The following is a 24878-nucleotide window of genomic DNA, read 5'->3' as shown; positions in this document are numbered from 1 at the left end:
ACTGAGTTAGAGGAAAGGTCTTGACTCTGGATGTGACATGAAATAGCTCATTCATTTATTAATTTAATGAGAAATTATTAAGTGTCTACTTTTCCAGGAACATTTTTACTATCATAGAAACTCTTACAGCGGCAGGGAAAAAAAAAAAAAAAAACAAACAGACAAAACACTCTTCCTTCAAGAAACTTGCATTTTAGTAGGTAGATGCTCTTTTAAAGAATCACTTTGAGTTTTTTCACTAGACTAGACTACTGGTGTATGATCCCAAAGGAAGAAACAGAGAGATCAACTATGAAGTTACAACATAATATAGTATAGAGAGGCTGGTAACTGGCATTGCCACTGAGAGACATATGATGTTAGTAATTAAGGATCTGATTTGGAATATGTTTCTAAAGAAGATTTAATGTTTGACTGAAGAACTGGATGTGAGTCAAAAGATAATAAGAAGTCAAGCTTAATTCTAAATTGATTGCTACATTGAAATATTGGATTATTATTTTCTAAACTAGGGAAACAAAGGAAGAGAAGCATAATTAAGAGGAGAGGAAATCAAGAATTCGGTTTTGGGCATGTTAGTTACAATACCTAATACAGACAAGTTGAAATAATGAGGTAGGGATTTAAGTATATTAGTTTTCATTTTTATATATTTACATTTGAAAGAGAGCAACATAGACATGACATTTAAAACTGGGAAATGGAATGAAATTACCTTGGAGTGAGCCTAGATAGGGAAGTGAAATGTTTGCACACTATTATCTTGGACACTCTTATATCTAAGGGAATTAATGGATATAGATATTAAATTAAAAAGTAGGAGTCAATGAGTTGAAATAGAAAATACATAGGACCATCACAGAAACTATGAAATATATTAAGAATATTAAAACAATGCTACATTGTCACAAAATATATAGCTCAATCTAGTTTGAAGAAAATGAGAATTGATCTTTGCAACTGTAAATAAGGTTTTCTTGAAAATAACAGTTTGACAGAATAATAGGGAAAAAAATATTGGTTAGACCCAGTTCATGAGTAAATGGAAGGAAAGACACGAGCTCTTCCTATGAAGAGCAGTGACAATATTTGGTAATGGAGTGGCAGCTGAAGGAATTTCAAAACAGGTCATTATTAAATGTAAGGAAAAATGGGATGAGATATAGTACACAAGCAGAGTTAGCTTAGATAGCATGGCAGACATTACATTAACTGATATAAGTATTTCGAACATGTGCTTTTGAATCTTTTGGAAAGGATCATCTATTTGTTCTATTCTTCAAGTAAAATATAAATCAAGGTGAGATGAAAAGACATGAAATAGCTAGGCAGGTGAGTGGGAGGGAAATAAAGTATTATTACCAAAACACATCAATAAAGATCTCTTTGAAGTTAGTGAACTTGAATTTAAAACGAATTCAGTCTATGATAAAGTGTGGCATATTCAAACCATGTGTATTTGCTCATATGCTCACATGAAATAGATTGGGTGTTGAATTAAACTGGGGATGGGTCTTAACTGAGCTACAGTAATGAAAGGAAAGGGATGAGTGATTTGAGGGTGTATGCAAGAAGTGAGTATAGAAATGAACATTGTAATCTAATTCAGGTAAATCAAGAAGTGAGAATATGCTGGGGATGAGAGATATTGAAGAGTTGGTAGGATCAATGGATTGTGGGGTTTAAGAATTTCTGTGGGAAGAAAAAAGGACTAGAGGGTAGAGGCTGTAAGTGGAATATGAGATACTTAAAACTAAGATTAAGGGGTTTAGGATTATGGAAGGAATATAAGTGTAGGTAATGGTATGCTAATATACAGAATACTGTAGTGGGAGTAGTTTGGAAAATTAGGATGAAAATTGAGATCTTTGAGTTGATATACTCTTCTCCTTAGAGAAGCCAAAGTTTTAAGTAAATCAACTAAGATATTGCAATAACTAAGTAAAACAGGCTGGGATTATATTAGAGAAAGATATAATAACCAGGTGTTAAACATTAAAGAATTAGATTTAGAGAAAATGCCCAGGAGGGTTAGCTGTGAATATTATAGGAGGAGATATGTGTGACATGTTTTAATGTCACCATGTTCAAATAATAGATTTTTTTTTTAAAGAAGGAATAAAGGACACTGTTCCGGAAGCCACAGTGAGAACAAAGGAGGATAACTACATAACATTTAGATCCTGAGATATGATAGGTGCGCGTGAGAAAGAGAGTAGTTACCATTTAAAAAATTACAGTCAAAATTAAAAAAAAATGTACAGAACTGAATGAGGGTAAAGATTCACATGGTGTTAAATGACCTGGGAGCCTCTGGCTTTTGGGGTATCTGATGTAAATAATGATAAGGGGTTCATTGTGATTGCCTTGAAGGTAGATAGATCATAGTGGGGCAACTGCTAGTGTTTGGAATTAATTTAGGAGTGAGAGGAATTATTAGGAGCTCACATAGCTCAATGGACAACCCTCTGAAACTACTTCAGAGGTAATGCTGAAGCTGCAATTCTCTATGGGCCCCACTTCATTCAGTTGTAATGCTCAGAGCACTGCAGAATGCAGCTCCAGTAAGGCTTTCTAGGGACTTGGTCCCTGAAAACCTCTCTAATGTGAGACCAGGGGTAATGGAAAGGAAGATGTTATGACATGGCATACAGGATTTTGAGTTCTTCACTATATGCTAGAGTAGGCAGTGTTTGTACCACAAAACCACATAAAGACTTTAATGACTATTGTTGACCACACTCCTAATATTTTCATCACACACACACACACACACACACACACACACACACACACAACACACACAAATGCACATATGCACATAAATACACACTTAACTCTTCTAATATACAAATACAAAGAGTAATATTTCCCATATTAAAGATAATCACATTCTGAATATTCTAAAGTAAATAAAGAAATATGAATCAGGAACTGTTAATAAAACCAGCTGGTATCTTTCTTTTACATTTTTTCCAGTCAAAACCCAATTGTTTAACAAATCTTTACTGAGAGTTACCATTGTAAAAAAAACTCCATAAACTAGATATTCAAATAATATAAATATGATGTCTAAAAACCAGGAATTTTATGATATGCAGATTTTTGCTTTCTATACCTTGTCTTTTCTCCACTCAAATTTTAAGATCTTTCATGGGAAAATGATGTTCTATTTTAGTCTCTTGGCTTGTTTTTTTCTTTCCTATTTATTACCTACTGAATTGCCATTATTGTTTGTCCTGCTTAAATTTTAATTCATTGCATTAACATACTTTTTTCTCATGTCAGTTTTAACATTTCATCAGTCTGTGTGATGTCTCATCATATCAGCCATGGGTAGAGTTAGGGTTTTCAGTTTGTGTTACAAGTAAACCTAATTAAGCATGCATTGTGACTTTGAGATGAAACATTGTACTACAGAAATGCATAGGTTAACATATTTTCTTTCAACATATAATAAAGTTATATTTTCACATTAATGTTGAAAAATGCTTTCTAAAATAGTAATCATGATTTGGATAAGGAATTTATTAATTAATGAAATGCTTTCACTTCGTCACTCAATAATTTTTAACTAATAGAATGCCTCAATTTCTTGGAGTTAATTATCTCAAAAAACTGGGCTGCTACATTTTTCTTTCCTTGAAATCAATAGTCATATTTATAAGGCTAACTTTCCCTTTTGAATAAATCATTATAAAATATTACGTACAAAAAAAGTTTGCATGTTTCTCTAATACCAATATTTTATAATTTTTTTTATAACCGACAGTCACCTCTGATTATTTGACTGCACTTACTTTTTCCTGCCCATCACCCTTAACATGTCCTCACTTTCCTTTTTACAAAGCATACCCAGATATTCACTGTCAAGCTTCTTATTTCTCTTTTTCTCTGCTATATTTGCCTGAGAACATCAAACCTGTTTAATTCTGCATCACACCAGGCAAACCTACGTCCATTTTCATGCATATCAGATGTATCATCTGATAATGAATAAGAGTCTTTTTGAAAAGCTAATATTTAGGCAGTGATTTAAGTGAGATGACAGAATATGCAGCTGTCTAAGGGGAGCATGTCCATGGTAGTGGGAAGCACCTCATGCAAATCCCCTGTCCTATTCAGAGCATACTAAGGAGACAGTGTAACTGGTCTGAAGACAGCAAGAGGAAGTAGTGAGAATGGAGAGGAAACTGGAGATTAGGTTAGCTGCAGACCGTGCATGCCATTTTAACATCTGACTTTTACTCTAAGTAAAATAGGAAGTATTGCAGTGTTGCTGGCAAATGAGTGACATTATTCTATATTTTAAAATAATGCTTCAGCTGCTGTGTTGAAAAGAAACTGTAGAGATGTATAGGTAGATGCAAAATGATCTGTTAGGAGCTAATGTAGTAATCTAGATAGGAGAAGATAGTGATATGGAACAAAATGGAAAAGATGATATGGTAAAAAGTGGTTGCATTGTGGATTTATTTTTTTAAAACAGAATAAATAAGATAATCTAGAATAAGGGAATATCTTATAAGAATAAACTGGATTCGGTTAAAGAGAAAAAATTTACTTACAATGACTATAGTTTTTGGCCAAAGCAACTAGACAGAGTTGCCAACATCTTATATGGTGAAAGCTACAGATAAAGCAAATTCAAAATGATTGTTTTTTATTATCTCTTTTTTACACAAGAGAGTGTATATGTTTTAAAATCATGTAACTATCCTCCACTACCGTTCAATGGTTTTTTTCCCAAAACATTTAAATTAAAATATTAACAATGCTTGTAAGTCTAATTGTATTTTGCTCCTGTCTGTCTCTCTGCTGTAATTTCCTACTATGCCCCCTTTGATTTTCCAACTTTTGCCCCTTTTGTCTCTGAGATATTTCTTGAACACATTAAGCATGTTCTGCTTCAAGCCTCTGTCTTTGTTAGTCACTTATCTTAAGAACACTTTCCCCAGAAACTAAAATAATTTGATGTTCATTTAATTCAGGGTTTTATTCAGATAAGTATTTCCTCAAAACTATCTTTCCTGTCAATCTCAACATTCTTAAAATATATCTTCTCAGTTACTCTCTTCATTTTAACCTGATTTTATTTTATTTATTACTTTATAGCACTTACTGTTATCTGTCATTATATTTTTATGTGTTTATGATTTTTTCCCTGTCCCACAGCCTAACATACATTAAGGAAGATTATTTGTTATTTTAATATTTTCAGTGTTGGCTTTCTATGTTCTAGAATTGAAGTGTATCGTGCTAATATTAACTACAAAAATGCAGATCATTCTGTCTATTAATTTTATTTTAATGATTAAATAACTATGAAATAGGAAATATTTATGTCTTAAATCCAGACAGTGACTCAGTTGTCCAGTTTATGTAAAAAAGATAAATTAATGAAATGAGTAGTCTTTAAGTTTAGACATTTGTCTATGACCATACAAGTCACAGTAAGTAAGCATATAGTGTTACTGCAAAGCTCCTATTGTGAGGATTAGTTCTTACTTACTTTAAGGTTTTTTTTTTTTTTTTTTCCAGGAACTGGAATAGGTAAATGACAGTGTTGAAACTGATACAAGTAACTCTGCATCACGATCCCCATCTATACACAATAAAACGAAAGGAAACGAAAGTGAACCACATTGCTTTCTTTAAGATAAAAATTATGACTCACTTAGTATGGTTTGAGCCCTGAAAAAAAAAAAAAAGTACCCAAACCTCCAAGTCTTTAAACAAGTGATGAGAGTATTTTGAGAAAACTATTTGGGGTTACTTTATAACTATTTCCTTTTCATTTCCTAGAATAGTACAGACTTTGAAAGAGCTATTTCAGCAATTGGAAAACTCTGAGCAAGAATATACTTTATCAAAATTGACACTGTTGACGTACTGTCTTTGAAGCTAGATCTTTTATAAAATCAAATATATTTAATTTTTAATTCCTACTTTTTTTGTTTTATGGCATGGTTATTTCATTATTTTAATATATTACTTTAACAATTTTCTATCAATCATTTATGTTATAATATGGCACATTTAATTTTTAATTTTATTAGATTTTTATTTCCTTGATATTTTGAAAAATATTTTTACAATTATATTTAAAATATACTATAATCAGTAACATGTATTCCATAAGTCATTGAACAAAGTTTGTGATACCATTTCTAAGAAATAGAATGAGCAAATTGTTCAATATATATTGGTCTAATTGGCAAAATTCAACTCCATAATTGAGAGACATTTAAGGCAATTATAGACAATAATTTAGGAAAAATAAAGATAAATTAAAAGTATGTTTTATTTTGTCCTAGAATTTCCACATTTTATTTTCCTTACCTTTATTTTCATTTCTTACTTTTATCTTTTCAGATCCTATCTGCTTTTCTCTATGTAAACCTCCTCTTACCATTAAAAATGACAACTTAAGCATTTTTATCACCATTATGAGGTCTCTCTTACCCTCTAGCCTGATAAAAACATTTCTACTACTTTCATATTTATTATAGAATAATAGTTTTACACAAAAGTATAACGGTACTTTGAATGTCAAAGGAACAGAGTGATCTAAAAGGCATTTTTCTCCTATTCTTGTATTTAAAATTACTGCCTTCTTTGACAGAAAAATGGCTGCTGGATACTTGAGCAGCTTAAATGAGTTAAGTTTTAGCCTCTCTGACTATCTCAACAGAAGCAATTTATGCAAATTTTTCTTGCTTTGTAAACTAAGCAAACATTTGTAAATTAGCATAGGGAGCACCAGGAAAATAACTAGAAAATAGTGAATACTAATTGGTGTAAGTGCTTCGAATATATAAGGGTAGATTAAAATCGGCTTTTTTTTTTTTTTTGTATTTTTGTTCCCTTTGCCAGAAAGAATCAAACAAGTTCTGAATTTAAGGATTGAAGCTTCTCAGCTGCAGAGGGTGGTAATATCCTCAGTGATATGGAGGAGAAAGTTCAGGTCCTCAGCAGAGGACTGATAGCCTGGCAGCTTTAACATTCTTGACCCAACTTGCCTTCTACTCACTGAAGGATGCCCCACTTAGGACAGTGTGGCAACAAGACCTGAGACCTGATGAGTTAGCAAAGGAAAATATCCTGTGCAAGAGAGGCCAGAAAATGAAGCAAGGAAAATGAGTTAAAACAAAATGAATACAATTTCAGGTATTAGAGTCTCTGGAAGAGAGAGAGGAAAACTTAAATTTGATAACTATAGTCAAAATCAGTAAAAAGATTCAGAAAGAGACCACCTATATATAAGTACATACCAAGACTGTAGCTAGAAGATATACTTTTCAATTAAACAATTTAGTTGAAAAATTAAAAGGGAAATGGTGACCAAATTATGGGAATCTAGAATATTTCCATGGAAGAAGTATTTTAAAGTTTAGGGGAAACAAATAAAGAAGTGAGGATCTACTTTCATCTTCATGCACGTACATAACTCTCACCCTAAATTATTCTGGTCTTATGAAATACTAATTTGCCTGTGAAGGTGTCCCTGGCAAACTTTGGAAAAATAGCAACCACTTATCCACTTTCCCTGTCCTCTCACTGAAAGAAGAACCTTATAAAGTTTATGAAAGAGAGGAATTTGTTCATTGAAATATTCACCATGCCTAGAAAAATAACTGTCCACAGTAGAAGGCCAAGAATTACTTGTTGAAGATTTAATGGATGAATTAGTTAATGAATCATGATGAAGAAAGGAACAACAACAAAAAATATATGGAGGAAAGCAATAATTAATCAAGTTGTAAAATAATTCTCTGAATTGGAATGAGAATTGAATCTGCATATTAAGAGGCTCTCTGTCCAAGCTAGAGTGATGCAATATATATATTGTATATGCAAAGATTCAGAAAACCTATCATTCAGTTAATCTATATAAAGGAAATAAAAATTCTCACTAACTATTAAATAGATAACTAGGAATCTCAAAATGAGAATATGAAGAAAAAAAGAAGGTGTAAAAAATGTGTGTGTGCACACATGCATGCATGTACATGAGCATGTACTCGCAAAGATAAATCTAAATTGATATGGATGTAATGTCTGGGTATACATATAAAATAGGTGCTAAAATAGGGCCCCTGAAAAAGATGAGACATTCAGTGGAGGATCTAGAACTAAGAGAAAAAAATTATTTAAGTAAGACCCCAAGACTTACAAGTGGGAAGGAGAGAAAAAGTAGACATCATGAGGAAAAAAATCTGGGTGTCCATAAAGAAAGAGTATGTATCCATGTGGATGAAATAATTAATACTTTAATTGCAAAAAAAAAAAATAGTAAGGAATGTGATTGATTACATATCAGGGAATGAGAATGTTACCATTATTGTGATGTAAATATTTGATAGCCTTTCTGAATTATGAAGAGAAGTGCAGTAAATAGCAACTTAAACCAGAGGAAAAGAAACAATGGACATAATTACTAAATATGAAAACATATTATGAATATGAAGAAAAGTACCAAATACTACTTGACACTTTGTAGTTTTCTTTGTTAATAAATGTCAACAATATTTCCATCAAGTCTTGTTCATTTTGCCTCCTGAATATCTTCTATTATTTTTTCTCTATATTGCTATGAAATACATTTCATTTCTCCCATGTTGCTATTATAATCCCTTGATTAGTCTCCATACTATAGTCTTATAAAAATCCAACCTCCATTCCTCTGCCAGACTAATTACAAAAAATCTAGGCATACTATTACAAATTCCAATTTTTCAATCACTTTCAGCATACTTAGGAATCAAATCCAAATGAAATTCAGATGATGTGCATGTTGTTTATGCTGGAGCAGAGGCATGCAGTTGTTTGATATGAAGTCAAGCAAAACTGGAATTAAATATGTATATACATTTATTGATTTTAATGACACATAATAGACCTTCATTAAAGGAATTTAACTGTAGACATGACTGTGCATTCATGCATATAATAGAACACATATTGAACTGGAAAATGTGTGAGGGAAAGTGGTGAGGTGAGAAGAAGGAGGGAGGGAAAAGGGAGGAAAGAAAGGAAGAAAGGAAGGAAGGAAGGAAGAAAGGAGGGAAGGAAGGAAGGAAGGAAAGGAAGGAAGGAAAGAAGGAAGGAAGGAAGGAAGGAAAGAAGGAAGGAAGGAAGGTAGGAAGGAAGGAAGGAAGGAAGGAAGGAAGGAAGGAAGGAAGGAAGGAGGAAGGGTGGGAAAGAAGGAAGGAAGAAAAAGGAAAAGAAAGAAAAGTGTCCGTGAAACTTTAATCTCTCTCCAAAAAGGAGAATTCATGTCAAAGGTATAAATGAGTACCATTACCTGGACTCATCCTCTGATCTCCTGTTGTAAAAAACTGTGTGTAAAACAAAAGGACATTAGTATGTAGACCCCTGCCGTGAGAATCTTCTAAACGCACAGCTCTCCAAGGTGGTGGAGTAGTACTCTAGTTATCTTACAGAAGTTTGAGTAACAGGTATTTTAATTCAAGTCAGTAAAGCTATGGGCAGTGAAGGGCTGATAAGCAGCTTGGGCTGACAGCTGAATTGTCGTAACAGGAGAAAGACATGGTTGGGGTAGAATAAATATAAAAATGTGAGAAGTAAAATTTGCGTGATGTTCTGGGTAGAGTTGCAGCTGTTGCAGTAGAGTCAGTATGAAAGCTTAGTTCTACAGTTCAGTACCAGGAGAATTTGAATTTACAAAATGATCACAGTACAAGGAGTAGCATTGAGGATTTGAGGAGTCCTAGTATACTAGGGGATGACAGATAATTGAAGGGGACAGCAGTTTTGAAGGTAAGCAGAGTAGGCTTAACTTCTCTTTGGTTTCATTCAAATGTTAATTTGACAAACTAATATATCTCTGTCTCACCTCTCACATTATTTTTGAACTTCAGTTATAGTGATTTAATTTAATCATAGTCTTCAGTTTAATGGCATAGTAAAAATGCTCTATCATTTTTTCTACTTTTTTGTTGTTTATTTATTTTCTTTTATTATCATATCCAATTTCCAATCCCCTGATTTTTACTCTTTGGTTTTGTATACTTGGTGAATTTGTATTACTTACAGATTCCTTCCTCAACTCTCTTCTCACCTCTTACTACTTTCATCATTTGCTTTGAGCTCTAGTCAGGTAGCACTACTGCCCTTACCTGAGAATATCATGTCTCTTATTTTCAGGGTAATAGCATAGCCTAAAATCTATACTTTATGTAGAAAAAAAAAAAAAAAAAAACCTAAATTAGTTACATAACATAAATTCTTTAATATAATATCAACATAAAAGTTATATGGTCTTTTTTGATAACTAAGGCCTCTGAAGAAGAATTGACAATTTAGAAAGGAATTGGTTTCTTGGTTACAGCATCCTTAGATTCTCAGTAGTGTGGGAGGGGTGATGATAGACTAGAATTTGATCACCTCTTATATCAGAAGATACTATATAGAAACTTTATTTGTAATACAATGGGGCAAATATGGGTATAAATCCATGTTTATTACATCTTGTTATTTCTTCAGGAAAAATTCCTGGAAGTAAAATTTTATGGCAATGAATACAACAGTGTTTTTTTTTTTCAAATGAGTTTGGCTGTCATTTTTTTTGTTGTTGTAATTTTTGAGGCTTTTGCATTAGAGTTCTCATAATTTTTATAATGAATAGCTTGTACAAATTTTTCTTAGTATCAATGCTTATAGAGAACCATCTCATGGAAGTTTGATTTATTTATCCATATAAATAAAGAAGCCAAGGATGTTTTAGAGTTAGTTTCCAACAAATACTTTACTTTATTCAACTATTCTTATTTTTGTTTAATTTTGGCAATTTGTATTTTAACATAAACTTTTTTTGCATATTTATACAGACGAATACCTAGCATTATCAGTTTTTATTTTTTCCTCATATTCCATTTTGCATTTTTATTTTTCTATGTCTATATTCTCTCTCGATATCTTAACATTCAAGAAGAATATCTATCACATGATCTTTTAAATGAATGACTCTGGACTTATTAATTGTACTTTTCTCATGATGTGAAGTGTAGTTGATGTAATTTTGTCATAAGTCTTCATTTAAAATAAAAATATTATGTGTACATGTCCTAAAAAAAAAAACAACCTTTTTTAGGAAAAAAATTACTCTAACATTTTTGACATCTATTATAAATGAAATAGGACGTTATAGCTTATTTTGTTAAGTTTTAAATATGAATTAACAAAGAGTAGAAAAGCTAAATAAAATAAAAGATGTGGAATTTTTTAAATTGCCAAAATTTAGCTATAGTAGTTTTTGGGTTTTGATATTTATACAGATGAGTTCTTATAAGATACATCTTTGCCCTTATTAATCTTTTAAAATGTTCTGATTCACTCTATTTTAAATGTTTATTTTTATATTTTCCTTTCCCTCAACTTTCTGTTACATTTTCTCAAATATAAATTATACATTTTTTTGATATTATGGAGGGTGATGAGGAGATAACTTTGACTTTATTATTTTCATTAAATATCTTTTTAATCTACTTTTAGTTCAAATTTTTTCTTTCTTAAATTTCTTTCTTAACTTGGTTCCACTTAAATTTTTTTGTTAGCCAATAAGTAACCTCCTTTTTTATATATTATTTTTCCATATAATCTTTTATTTCTAATTCATAAAAATTATATCTGCTTAACTTATTTGGTCAAAATGTTGATTCTGTTCAAAATTTCTCTCTTCCTCTAGGTATTTTTTTTCTCATGTTTCATCTCTACTAAGTAAAAATTGTAGTTGTTCTTTTGCAATAGAGTTTCTCAATAGAATTGTTGTTCTAGAGTTTGCTTTCTTTTTTCCTTGGTTTTGTTTTCTCTGGCTTAAATTCTTTGGTGGCAGGAATAACTATATAAATCTTCACTTTCTCTAACTGCAGTCTGAGTTGATAGGATGTCACTGTCTTTGTGAATAAGATTCAGGAGTGTTTTTTTAGATTTCAAGCCATAAGTGGTAAAGGCATGGATGGTTGATAGCCTGTAACTCAATAGGAAGATTTTCTAATTACGGGTTTCCTAGGCCTTGGGGTTAAACTTCCTTGGGTCAAGTGTCACAGATGGTGTTCTGGAGACCTTTTCTTTAGTATGTAGTGAGAGTGTTAACACCTTTGCCCTTTTTTTTTTTTTTTTTTTTTTTTTATTGTCAAGAGGTCCTGCTTCCTTTTTGGAAACATCTTTCTCAGAGTTGCTGCTGTCTAATCACATCCAACAACTTGTTGATCTGATCTCACGAATGACTATATATTAGTTATTTAATTCATAACCTTGTCCCTCCTCTTTGGGAATAAACTTCAGAGTAATATAAATCCAAGTTTCACACATGTCCTTAGCTATTCTTGGCCAATTTAATTCATTCCCACTCAAAAGGAAAATTGAGACATGGTGACCACAACTCACAAAAGTTTTAGTATAGTCTAGTGCTTCCTTCTTTCTGCCATTCCCTCCCCTAAGTAGGAAAGGATAGAAATGATAACCTTTCATAACAAAGTGGTATCAGAACGATTACTAGAACTTTGGTTAGGTACTCAGAATGAGAGGAATTAGGTAAACATATCTTAACAGGTTTCATTAATGCGATAGTAGAGTAAAATACATTTAAAAATTAGACTATTTTAAATTTTAATAATAGTTCAGAAACTACTGATATGACCAAAGCAACTAACTTAACTTCTCAGAGTATATTTCTTCATTTATAACACAGTGGTAATAAATACATTTCACACAAGGTTTGTAAGGATTGAATGACGGAATAATAAAATTATGTAAAAGTAATACTATACTTAGTAGCTGGCATATAGTAGGTGCTAAAAAAATGAGCGATTATTACTGATATAAATGAAGGAATGATTCAATTCAACAAGATGGAAGTGCAAAGCTGTGCCTCGAACATCAAGAAAGATAAATTACAAAAACGTTTTATTGATGCTATTTCAGTTTAACTCTGTCCATATGACCTTTGATTTCTTCTTTTATGAAAGTATCCTGTGTTTGTAGAAGAAATTTGAAATAGTGAATATATGGTACAATAATGAAATACAGTTGATTTCATTATTAAATCAGCTTTAACAACTTAATCTTAAGAAATATGATCTTTGGTCTTAATTCTCTAGTGTTTATTTTAGAGAGACACACTGTCATTTAATTTAGTACCCCATTTGGTTTACTAAATGTAATTTAAAGTACAGAAATATTTCCTACAAATTAATGAGAGTGAGGGCAATGGAAGCCAGAACACCAGTGTGTGTTCTTTAGCACCTTATTGATTGCAGCTAATGAACTGTAGTACAGTGGAAACCAGATTTGTTTCCTGTCTGTCTCAGGCTAGGAATGCTTGGGGCACTCATCTGGGTGGGTCCTGCTGCTTGTGGTGAGTCTCCATAGACATTTCTCCAACTGGAGCCAATGTTATGGCTGGACTGACTCTTGTGGTTTTTATTATGATCGCAACTTGCACTTCAAAAACAAACATCAGGGAACTTGAGAAACCAAGGATTATTACTCGCAGGTTCTGGAGAATAAATAGAATCCCTGAGGGCCAGTCAGCGAGGTAGCAGGTAGAAAGAGAAAGAGAGAGCACAGTCATGGAGTTCTGCCTGTATAGGATTGAGGGTGGAGTGCCTAGGGTTTTAAAGGTTCACTCCTTAAATTCTTAGGAGGATTTAAGGAGTGGAAGGATAAAGCAGGGTCACTCAAGAGATCTGTTTCTAGGTTACCCAGGGGTTTCTAATATAAAAACTTCATGGGTAGAGGAGGCCTATCTACTTATCTAGTTGTATAGTTAGTAGGTATCATATAGCTGCCAATACGTTTATTTGAGATGAATGTCCTTGAAATGAGTATCTCAGTAATCAAAAGCTTAATGTCAGGCACTTACATTTCAATCAGAAAAGCTTTTTGAAAATGAATGATTGAAAGTATAATGTAAAATATATGTAGTATGTAATTTAAACAAAGCATTATTATTTTTGGCAACTGTTAATATATTTACAATATAAGATTGTTTTATAAAAATGTAAAAATGACAACAAATAAAACTCTATAATAACCTAAATATGGCCATACTATTTGGTCCACTGTAACTCTTTACACAAAAATTCATTTGTGTCATCAACTCCTGATATCACATTATCAGTATCTAATAGCATTACTAAAGAGTAAAAATCTCATCATCTTTTTTCCTTTTCATATTTCAACAATGGTCTCATTTATTCCAATAGTTTTCCAAAACCTGCATTTTATTGATAACTATTCATTTAGACCAAAGTTGATTTGCCTTTAAATTCTCAAAAGATAATATTAAGACCATTCAATGAAAATGCAGTTTACTCTAATTCCCTCTAAATAGATAAATCTTTTCTCCTTTGCTGAGAACACAAGTACCCATGGACAAAATTAATGATTGAAAATATAATGTACTAATATATTTTGTATGTAATTTAAATAAAGCATTATTATTTTTGGCAGAATGTTAATAGATTTTTATGAAAATATTTAATTTGCAACTTTTCTTATTTACACTGATGTATTTACAGTTGTATGCCAAGATTTACTGGAAAAAACAGTGAGAAAGTAATTGACCACTGTAGACTGCTCAGCATCAACTGTCTAAATGAAGGATGGTGTTTCAATATAATTGGAAGATTCAGAGTAAGTAGTTTAATACATGGCAAAGTAATTTAGCACTTCAAAACATAACAGCTTCAGGCAGTCTGTATTTCAAATACTTTTGTTAATCTAAGCCAGATAAATATATCCTCGTATGTATAGTTAAACATGTTATATAAAGTTTAGTAATAGAGATTTTTGACTTATTAAGAATTATGTTGACAGAGTATTAATAAGTGTTTTAGGCAATGTTTTTATTATAAAATAAGTGTTCTAGGCAGTATTTTTATTTTATTATAGCTAATCAAGTACTACATAAAACCACAGTAACTAATGCCTTAAGCTCTTAAACTAAAATGGGAAATAAAATTAGTCTGGTAATTGTTAGTCAATTTTTTTTTTAAGTTTGCTTTTTTTGGTAGATAGTTTTTGAAATGACTTTACAAATACAGAGTGTGTGTATTACACACAGTAAGGCATATCCTACAACTCAGCAATTTTATTTTCAGGTCTGTCTATTGGAGAACTTATCAGATTTGTAACTAAATGTGACATAGACAACAATTTTCACTCTAAATCTGAAACAAACTAAAGTATATGTGTAGGAGAATGGATAAATTTATCATGGTATAGTAAACAAAGTTATATGTATTAAACTTATAATTAATAAACACGATGTTGAATTTTAAAATGTTACTGAAAATGATACATGGAAAGTGTGATAATGAAGAGTTCAAATTTTGGAAGCATATTTTTATGATTGCATAAATCTATAGCAAAGTATAAACACATGTGTAAGAATTATTTATATGTACTTAATTTTTCTAGGACTGCCTACAGGGAGATAAGAGGGGAAATGACATTTGGGCAAATACAAACCAGACATCCAATATACCTGTAATGCTTTATTTTTTTAATGGGTTTTTGGAAAATAAGTACACCAGGATCATGTTCACTTTATTATTTTTTTCTACTTTTTTGTAGTATAAAATATTTTAACAAAATATTTTAAAAATAATAGAAAGCCAACTTATAAAATGGACCGTGGTCAAATTTATATGTGTACTTTTGCAAACATATGTTAAAATAAAACATTACTTGTATAGTATACAAGAATATAATATTATATTCTATATAAGAATACATAAGACAAAAAGATAGCAATTATTTAACAACTATAAAAAATTTGACATTATAGCATATCATTTATGATCATTACCTTATTTTATCTCCACATAAATCCCATTCTATTTTATAAAAACAAAGTCTACTGAGCTTTTAAAATATTTTCCTAAAGTCATACATATTAATGGGAATAAATGAAGCTAGATTTAAACATACTCTGTGTGACTCCCAGTTCCAGTTTTTTTTTTTCAGGATGGTCTCTGACTATTTACCTCTGACTTTATTTAAAAACTTTTCTTCTTCCTCCAGCAATTTTCTGGAGACATCACCTATTCTAGTGCCCAACAATTATATGTATGACATTGACTCTAAATTCAATTTAAATTGTTTAAAGAAATTTGATTGGACTTTTCATCATCTTGCAGACTCTGTGTTTTTTTGTGTGTGTAATGTTAGTTTAAGTTTACTGACTTCCATTAGATAAAGTATTAGCAATAAAGGAATACTATTAGTCTTATCATTGATTTAAAATTTAGGTGATAGTAAGAAAAACGTGCATTACTAAATGTTTTAACATTATAATAATTTTTTATACTTGTAATTTTTCCTATCAATTAATAATCCTAGTTTGGGCTGTTTTGAGTTACGAAATAGTTTGTATTTAAATTAGTGTATATTTACAAATATATTGTTCAGATTACATAACAGTTATGAACAATAAGAATTAATATTATTCTTCATGATACATAAGTTAAATACAATAAAGAAAATAAAATATCATATTCAACTTATTTTTATGATGCAAATGTAAAATGCATTTTTGTAAGTTAAAATATTTTTGGAATTCTATAACTAATATTTACTTTTCTACTTTAAAGTTTGCATTATCAACTTTTGAATATGTCAACTAATTTCTATGAGACTGATGAGCTATTTTAGGGATAAATATAAACTATTTCTTCTCCTTTTTAGAGAAAACAAATATATTTTACATTCAGAGGGAAAGAAAAGACAGCATAAAACAAGCAAAGAGTGATATATACTTAAATCCAGCTATATCTGGGATCATAGCAAATATAAATTGTCTACACACTTCAATTAAAAAGCAGAGATTGTCAATAGCACATAAAGCAAGACTCAATCAAATGCATTTAAAAGAGACTCATTTTATATAAAAAATGTAGACATATGAAAGTGAAATAATGGGAAGGTTATATCACATAACAAGTAAAATAAATAGTGGTGAAGCTTTATTAATAAGGTAGATTTCAATATACAAAAGCATCAAAGATGAAGAACTTTATTTCATAAGTATAAGTGGGTCAGCTTATCAATTGAAATAATACATTTAATAACAGAGCTTCAAAATATATGTAGCATGGACCGACAGCTCCATAATGATTCAGGACTTTATAACTTTTTTAATAAATGTAAATTTCCCTCATATATTCTAAATGACTTTATGAAAAGAGTTAGTGTATGAAGCCTTTAACCTATGCAGTCCAGGGACAAGTTAGTATACACAGAATCTGAGAAGCAGGGTGCCAGAGAGAATAATGGGGAAAAAATGGCTTTGGGAATCACAGAAAGGCTTTGAGTTAAAATACAAATCTAACTTAACCCCAAGGTTAATCAGAGTTTGACAGTCGTTGGGGTCTGAATAGTATTTGTATTATGCAGTTATGTATAACAGACTAAAATGAAATAAACTAATAATTTGATAGTTGTTTATTTCTGTTAATGAGATTAAACTAAAATTATAATCAGAAAAAAATAACATTTCTGTTGAATATAAATTTTATTGAAGTAATATGAAGAATAAAGTATATTCCATAATGACTTTATATTAAAATCAACAGGCTGGACAATATTAAGGGTTAAAAGAAAAAAAACCTTGAAGGTTAGAACCTTATTAATTCTAAACCATGCTCTTCATTATGGGTTAAATTTCTCTATTTTCAATTCATTTTCTCTATCATTAAAGTGGCAGAAAGATGCTGAACTTTCTCATTGAAATTGTGATGAGCATTTTCCAATCAAGCACTTTTACAATGGCAATTGCGTTCCCAACATTAATGATATAAATGGCCCCCATGTTACAACAATGGTCACTTCCTAAATGAAAGTCAGATTTCTAATAACCACCACACACAATTAATCATTGAAGAAATTAAGAGCTCATGGCAAAAAAAAAAAAAAAAGTAAAATATAAAAGGTTCTTATTGTCATTTTTGTGTTTAGAAAAATGAATAAGCAACAGCCACTAAAATAAAGAATATATTTGATATTATGCACATTTTAAAGTAAAAATGCAGTCACTCTGCATATAAGAACTATTTATATTGCCTCAGAGCAATGATTTAAGATTTCTTTTCCTTAAAGTTTTAAGGATTTACTAATAAATTTAATTTAATTTTTAGTAGATAATATACATTGTTAGAGCCACAATTTCTGATTTGTGTCTGTCCAAATATTTTATAACTTCCTGATATTATAACTTAGAATTGTTGATTGCCGTTTTTTATACCATTAAAGAAAATGCCATGAGTGCTTTATACACAGCTCTTTTTGTTCTCTTCTTTTACAACTGGTTCACAGATGCAGATATCAGGATGCAATTTATGTTTTATCTCATCTTTTTAAGTCTTCATTGGGGAACCAACAACAACAAAAAAACAAACTTTAAAAACTCATTTAGTTTAACTTTACCATCTGTTTTATTTCTCTCTTCTATTTCCATCCTCTAGTTAATTTTTTTTAAATAATTATTTTCAACAAGCGTGACTTATGCAAACATGCTGAAAGAAGTAAAGCTCAAATTAGAATTCCATATGAGTAAAATTTGCAATTTGAGTAGGATTTAGAGTTTGAGAATTTTAGTTGAAACAACAGAAAATCTAAGCAGAATCAATCTCTCTCTCTCTCTCTCTCTCTCTCTCTCTCTCTCTCTCTCTCTCTCTCTCTCACACACACACACACACACACACACACACGAATTTGAGGACACAGATTTAGACCTTACAGGGTCTGCACTTAACCAGAGGCTTATTGTGATTGTAGCTCATACTAAAATAGCAACAACGACATCTTTGAAGCTAAATTTGAAGCTATCCAAATGTAGAAGGTAGATATCTTTGTTTCTTTATACAGGAATAACTTTCTTCCAGAGAAGACTGGAAGGTCTAGCCAGGCAAGTTATTCCACATGTAGTTGATGGGAACCTATTTAGAAGGATATTTCTAGGATAAGCACAGTCTCTAGTAGTCAGTGCTAGCTTGTCATGGAATTTAGGGAAAGATGCAAAGACTCACGTGATACACAAAATAGCTCTCAGTAAATTTTTTAAATGTAAAAATTGTAAACATCAACAAATCAAATAAAGAGAGATTGGATAAGCTTAGTATGTTATGAACACAAGATATTAATTTACTCAGATACACACAATGGAAAAATCTAAAATTCACACTATGATCTACTAAGGACTAAATTAAACAGGAAAACTGAGACTGTTTTTTATTAGCCCAAGAACTACATTCTAAGCTCCCAAGATACCTTCCAGTTGTACTCTCAACCAGATAAACACACCGGTATTTTCCATTTTTATCAGTCCTCAGAGACACTTTCTTCACACTTAGGGACTGAGTGGGTATTGCCATAGTTTGTGCTGACAGACATACCCATCTTTGGAAAAGAATAGTCAAGATGAGGTACAAGAAGATTCCTTGAGCAATCAAGTGTGATCGTGCCCCCTAGGGGATAATTGGCAATGTCCACAGACATTCTTGGTTTTCACAAATCAAGGTTTGGGCTGCTACTGGCATGTGGTGAGTAGAGACTAGGTTTGCTGCTAAGCATCCTACAATGCACATACCAGAGAAATCTCAGGTCCAAAATATCCGTATTGCTGTGGCTGAGCAAACCTGCCTTTGAGTAAGTATAAGCTGTGAAAGTTGGAAAATAGTTAAACTTGTGCACAGAAAGAAAAAATAGACATTATGAAAGTTTAAATATCTCAAACCTAAAAAAGAGAAGCTTCTGTCTCAAATTAGCAGACCATAACATAAGCTAGATTCCAGATTGAGAAGCCTTTCTCTGGTTTATATAGATCCTATATCTGTTAGGTGCATACAGTTGGTTAAGTCAAATGCTTTTCTATTATCTTCCTTTCTTTATTGGGAATAGACTATGCACTTCCAGTTCAGAAAGAAGATGTGCTGCTTAGTCACAAACTGTGTTTTTCAATCCTTCCCTCTGAAATACTTAAATTTTTTTTTCTATTTATTGATATAATTGGACATTTAGACAAAAGGTTTGGAAGAGTTGTAATAAGTAACATAAACCGGTGTGACATTAAGAGAGAGTTCTTTCTACTTGTTTTTAAGGAGAGAAGGAGGCAAGAACATGATTCCATGCTCTTGAGTTGAACTGTTCAGGGTAGCTTCAGCAATGTAACGTGATCAGGATTCACTTCAATAGTCTACACATTCATGTCTTGTACTCAGAGATACTTATCTCTCTGCTCTTCTCTCTATTCCATAGACATATTTCTTAATAATTTTCTGACTCTATTAATTGAATTATTTATCCTGCTCTTGTTCAGGTTCTTGGTAGAGAAGTTGACTCTTGCCTAAAATAGTGTTTGAAATAGAATAGCATCCTCACACTAGCTTTTAAGGCTTTTTCATGTGCATTGTGTTACTTTTTATATCTTAGTTCTTCAATATACTTTAATCATTTGAATCATTGTAATATCGTAAACTAGAAAGCAAAAACAATATATTTGACTTAAAAGAACTTTTTGAGACAATGCAATACAAAATTTTCCCTAGGTTTAATATTTAAGCAATTTTCAAATCGTTTTATTGCCTTATAATTGTTAGTCACAAAAATAGTAGAAACTTCTTCTATGGTAACCTCACATAGTATTATCTGAGTCCTCTGGACTTTGCCTTTCCAGGAAACAAGCAATAATAAAGCAAGGGATGTTGATAATTTGGAGGATTAATAGAAATTAAAGCTGCACACAGCTTCTATTAATATTAAGGACTTCTTTGTATACAGAAAAGAATAGGCATCTTAGTAGTAGTTCTAGGACAAAAATAGAAGTATTCAAGACTTAGTGCTCATGTCAGTGTCACTTCTACATGCAAGGGATGGATCTTAACTAGTTTACAATAAGTAGTCCTTTGTAATTTCACATGTTTTCTCTTGATTGATTGTAATAATTAGTACTAGTTATATAATAGGAAAATTTTAAAGGCATTTTAAATGATACATATATTAAAAAACTCTCATACTTTTAAAATTTGGTTTGATTTTTTTTACCATTATCCATGTATATGAACAAGAATGAAGTTTGCAGCATTTTATTATTTCTTTTCTTATTTTCAGCAGAATTTTTATGTCAAGTGATAAAAAATTAAAACGGCTTAAGTATAAGAAGGGAGAGCTTAATTAATTCATGTAAATGAATGTAAACCCTGTGAATAAGGTTGAACTGTTTATATTTAAAGGAAATGACTATAAACACTGTATATACCTTAGAGAAACTAAAGGTGTTAATACATCTTCACTAATAATGCAATTAAAAATGAATGGTTAAAAAAGCATGCCTTAAGTTTTTATGAGTTAAAAATTTGCCTCTTATAAGTAAGGAGAAGTCACTAGTGAAACTATTTTAAAAAGTATGGTTATTTATGTGAATCTCATTTATATTATGTTTGGATCTTTAAGATGGCGACACTCCTCCCAAGTTCCTCATTAACAGGAGTCACAGCCATAATATTTATAGTAATGCTAAGACTGAATATCTAAAAAAAGGTATCAAAAGTATATGCTAAGTAGACTGAAGACATACTTTTGTGAACAGTTTCTAGGAATTCAGAGAATGCTTGATTGAATAATGGCACCCCAGATATGCCCATATCTTAATCCCCAGAACATACCAACCCACTGATGTTATTTTATGTGGAAAAGAGACTTTAAAGATGTAATTAAGACAATAATCTTGATATGAGATTATTCTCTATTATCCAGCTAGGCCTGAAGTGATAACAAAGATCCTTATAAAAGAGCTACTGAAGGAGTCAGAGTCAGAGGAAGTGACATGATGGCAGATGCAGAGATTGGAGTGATACTCTTTGTACATGTAGAAAGAGTCAATAAGCCAAGGGATACATCTACAAGCTCTTAAAGCTATGGGAACAGATTCTCCATTGACGGCCTACAGGAGAAACCAGCCCTCCTAAAATCTTGGCTCTATCCCGGTAGAAATGATTTCAGACTTCTGAACTTGAGAAATATATACATAAAAATGTTTTAAACTACTAAGGTTGATTTTTTATATCAACAACAGAAAAGAAATACAAAAACTAAAACAGAGATTTTCAGAAAATTTATTTTAAACATAAGAAAACTGCATGCTTAAATGATTAGAGACACTCTCTAACTGAAAACATAAATTTGATTATAAGAATGATGTTCGCTCTTCTTTAAAAATATTTAGGAAACATAAAAAGAAGTTACTTTAGATTTATCCTTAGTAGCCATTTCTAGTTTGAGTTTTAGAGCCAAGCTAAAGTACAGATGGCATTCTGTACTAATTGACACAAGTAAATCAGTGCAAGTCAGAAAAAAGAAAAGCAGAAAATGATTGGTTGGTTCTGTATCTCAGAAGAAATAGACTCATCATTCATTGGTTAAAATTTCTCATTTACTTTGAAATGGTGGGCGTGTTTGGTAGGTCTATTTGTCACTTACTAAGAGAAACAGCAGGTATGTTTATCAAGTGAGATCTTGCCTTTTTATACTTTGCTCTCCCATTACTCAGGCAGAAATAGCCCCTGCTAATGCCATATCCTGCATGTGTAGGTGACTTACTAATTTATTATCTAGATATGATACATTGGAGAATGAAAAGGGGTCTTATCAGTGCCTTGGTTGGTATAACAGGCATTGAACTAAGTCTAGTTAATCCATTGAGCACTGTTTAACTGCTGTACTTCACGATATGGACATTTAATTCTGTGAATTGTGATCTATGTGATTCTGATGTTTAACAATTTGTGAAGTAACTCTTTCACCTGGCACTCTAAATCAGTAAAAGTATTAATTAAAAATGAGGCAATACATGCTACAAAGTGAGAACCACACATAATTTACTATACTGTAGAGCCAACATCTCGATCTTCGATATAATCACAGATATTTTAGAGGCTCATGAGATAATTAATTTTCATTGTTCCTCAATAAGTTTTGCTCAAATCCTTAGATCTCTTTATGGAAAATGTCTCTTTCTTTATTAATCTCTTAAATTTATTTGCTTACTGATAGGCACCATATTGCGAGTTGTCCTCATTGAAAGAATATTTATTAAAAACCTACTTTGTGTAAATTCTGTACCCAGGCACACATTATCGAACAAGATGGAACATTGTCTTATTTTATATTTAAGAATAGTCAAAATTCAGATTTGCTAATAGTGTTAATCTGTTATAGGGATTGTTTCCTCAAACTGATGGGAGAGAGAGAGCACGTGCAAGAGAGAGGTTTCGTGATATTTAAGCATATTTAATATGTTAAATATATTTTCTACCTCCTTCCCCTAGCTCTTCATAACCTTTTCCTACCTAAATTTTGATGGAGCAGAACATTTTAAGAATTTAGAATTACAGGTAGATGGATGGCCACTGTAGGAATATTGTAGGTCCTGAAAGAACAGGAGTGACAGGTTATTTTTTATGGTTGTCATTGGTTGTTGCCATTATATTTTGAATAGGATTACTAATTAGCAAATCTGGGTCAATCTCTAATTATTCTTGCTTCTGTTATGAGAGTTAGCATGTCTTTTTGCAGGCAATCTGTCTCAAAAAATTTCTTCTGACAATATGCTGATGATTGATGATTAGAACTTTTTACAATGAGGTACAAAGTTTAATTACATAATTGTACCTAAACAGCATGATATGCATTATCACACAGTTAAATTTTCTTGTAAAGAAAATTATAATTATTCATCTTTTTTGAACAGTGAATACAGAAATCAAGAAACATATATTAAATTTTGGTTTTAAAAAATTAGGAGTTTCTCTTCTTATTATACAAACTTCTAAATGGCCAAGATATATTTATAATACATGTATTCTGTGTTTTTAGTAATGATGTTAAGTTCTCAATGGTGTCATTCAAGGTGAACTTATAATGACCATAATTGACCCAGAAAAGCATATTGTCCCTTAATTTCCTCATTAAAACTGATGATATAAAAGGTAGATATAAGAAAGACCTGAAGGAAATATAAAATTACTTAGAATTACCCCAGAGAAAGATATCAGAGTGAATTTTAGTATTTTTAATATGTCCAAATTGCTTTTATGCAGGCCATGAGTTAAAGTCTTATACTCATATTCAGCAATGAAGTAGGCTATTTCAACTCATGCTAAATTATAATATTTTAAAGTTTTATTCATTTTATACTTCAGTATTATTAATTTAGCATATCTATAATAATTTCCTACTTGTTCACTGACAGAATTTGTAGATTAATTTTTAAAAATGTTTCTCATGTGAGAAAATTTTCTAATCAGTACTCTAAGCTTTGTAAAAAAAAAAATTGAACTATAATCTAGAAATTTTCCTTTTAAAAGACTTATTCCATATGTCTACCATGGCCTTTAACAAAAATAAGTAAAACTATTTAGTCTAAAAAAATCATGTGACTCCAATAATAATTCATCAGAATGACCAACAGTTACAGATATTAATAGAAATAAAATCAGAATTCATGTGACATGTAAGAAATTATTTAAGAAATTGACTTATAAAAGATATTTAAGAAAAAATTTTCACTAATTTATATGGGGAAACAAATTTAAGATTTAAGTTTTGGATGTAAAAATTGAAATCATTGAGGTAAAGAATGATTATATAAAAGATATTGAAAAAACTATAAGTTTTTTTGGGGAAAGATTTAGTCCAATATATATTTCTAGAGATAAAAAAGAAATTTAACATAATATTTAATTTAACTACAGATAGGTTTCAAGTAATATAACAAAATGTTACAAAAACTTGTTTAGTATTAGAAGAGATGAATTATTAACTATTGAACTAATTTTCCAACCTTTCATGCAAGT

General features: G+C 31.0%; 1 protein-coding gene across 1 annotated transcript in view; it reads left to right on the top strand.

Moving 5' to 3' along the window:
• EYS (eyes shut homolog) overlaps positions 1-24878 on the top strand; it is a 138299-nt gene that overhangs the window by 85195 nt on the left and 28226 nt on the right. The window contains exon 5 of the mRNA XM_016160553.2: positions 14547-14661. Within this exon, the coding sequence (XP_016016039.2) occupies positions 14547-14661 (115 nt within the window). The remainder of the gene's footprint in view (positions 1-14546; positions 14662-24878) is intronic.

The sequence above is a fragment of the Rousettus aegyptiacus genome, unplaced genomic scaffold (genome assembly GCF_014176215.1).
Source record: "Rousettus aegyptiacus isolate mRouAeg1 unplaced genomic scaffold, mRouAeg1.p scaffold_m13_p_1, whole genome shotgun sequence".
Lineage (NCBI taxonomy): Eukaryota > Metazoa > Chordata > Mammalia > Chiroptera > Pteropodidae > Rousettus > Rousettus aegyptiacus.
The sequence above is the reverse complement of the archived record's forward strand: the minus strand, read 5'-3'. Positions and strand labels throughout refer to the sequence as shown.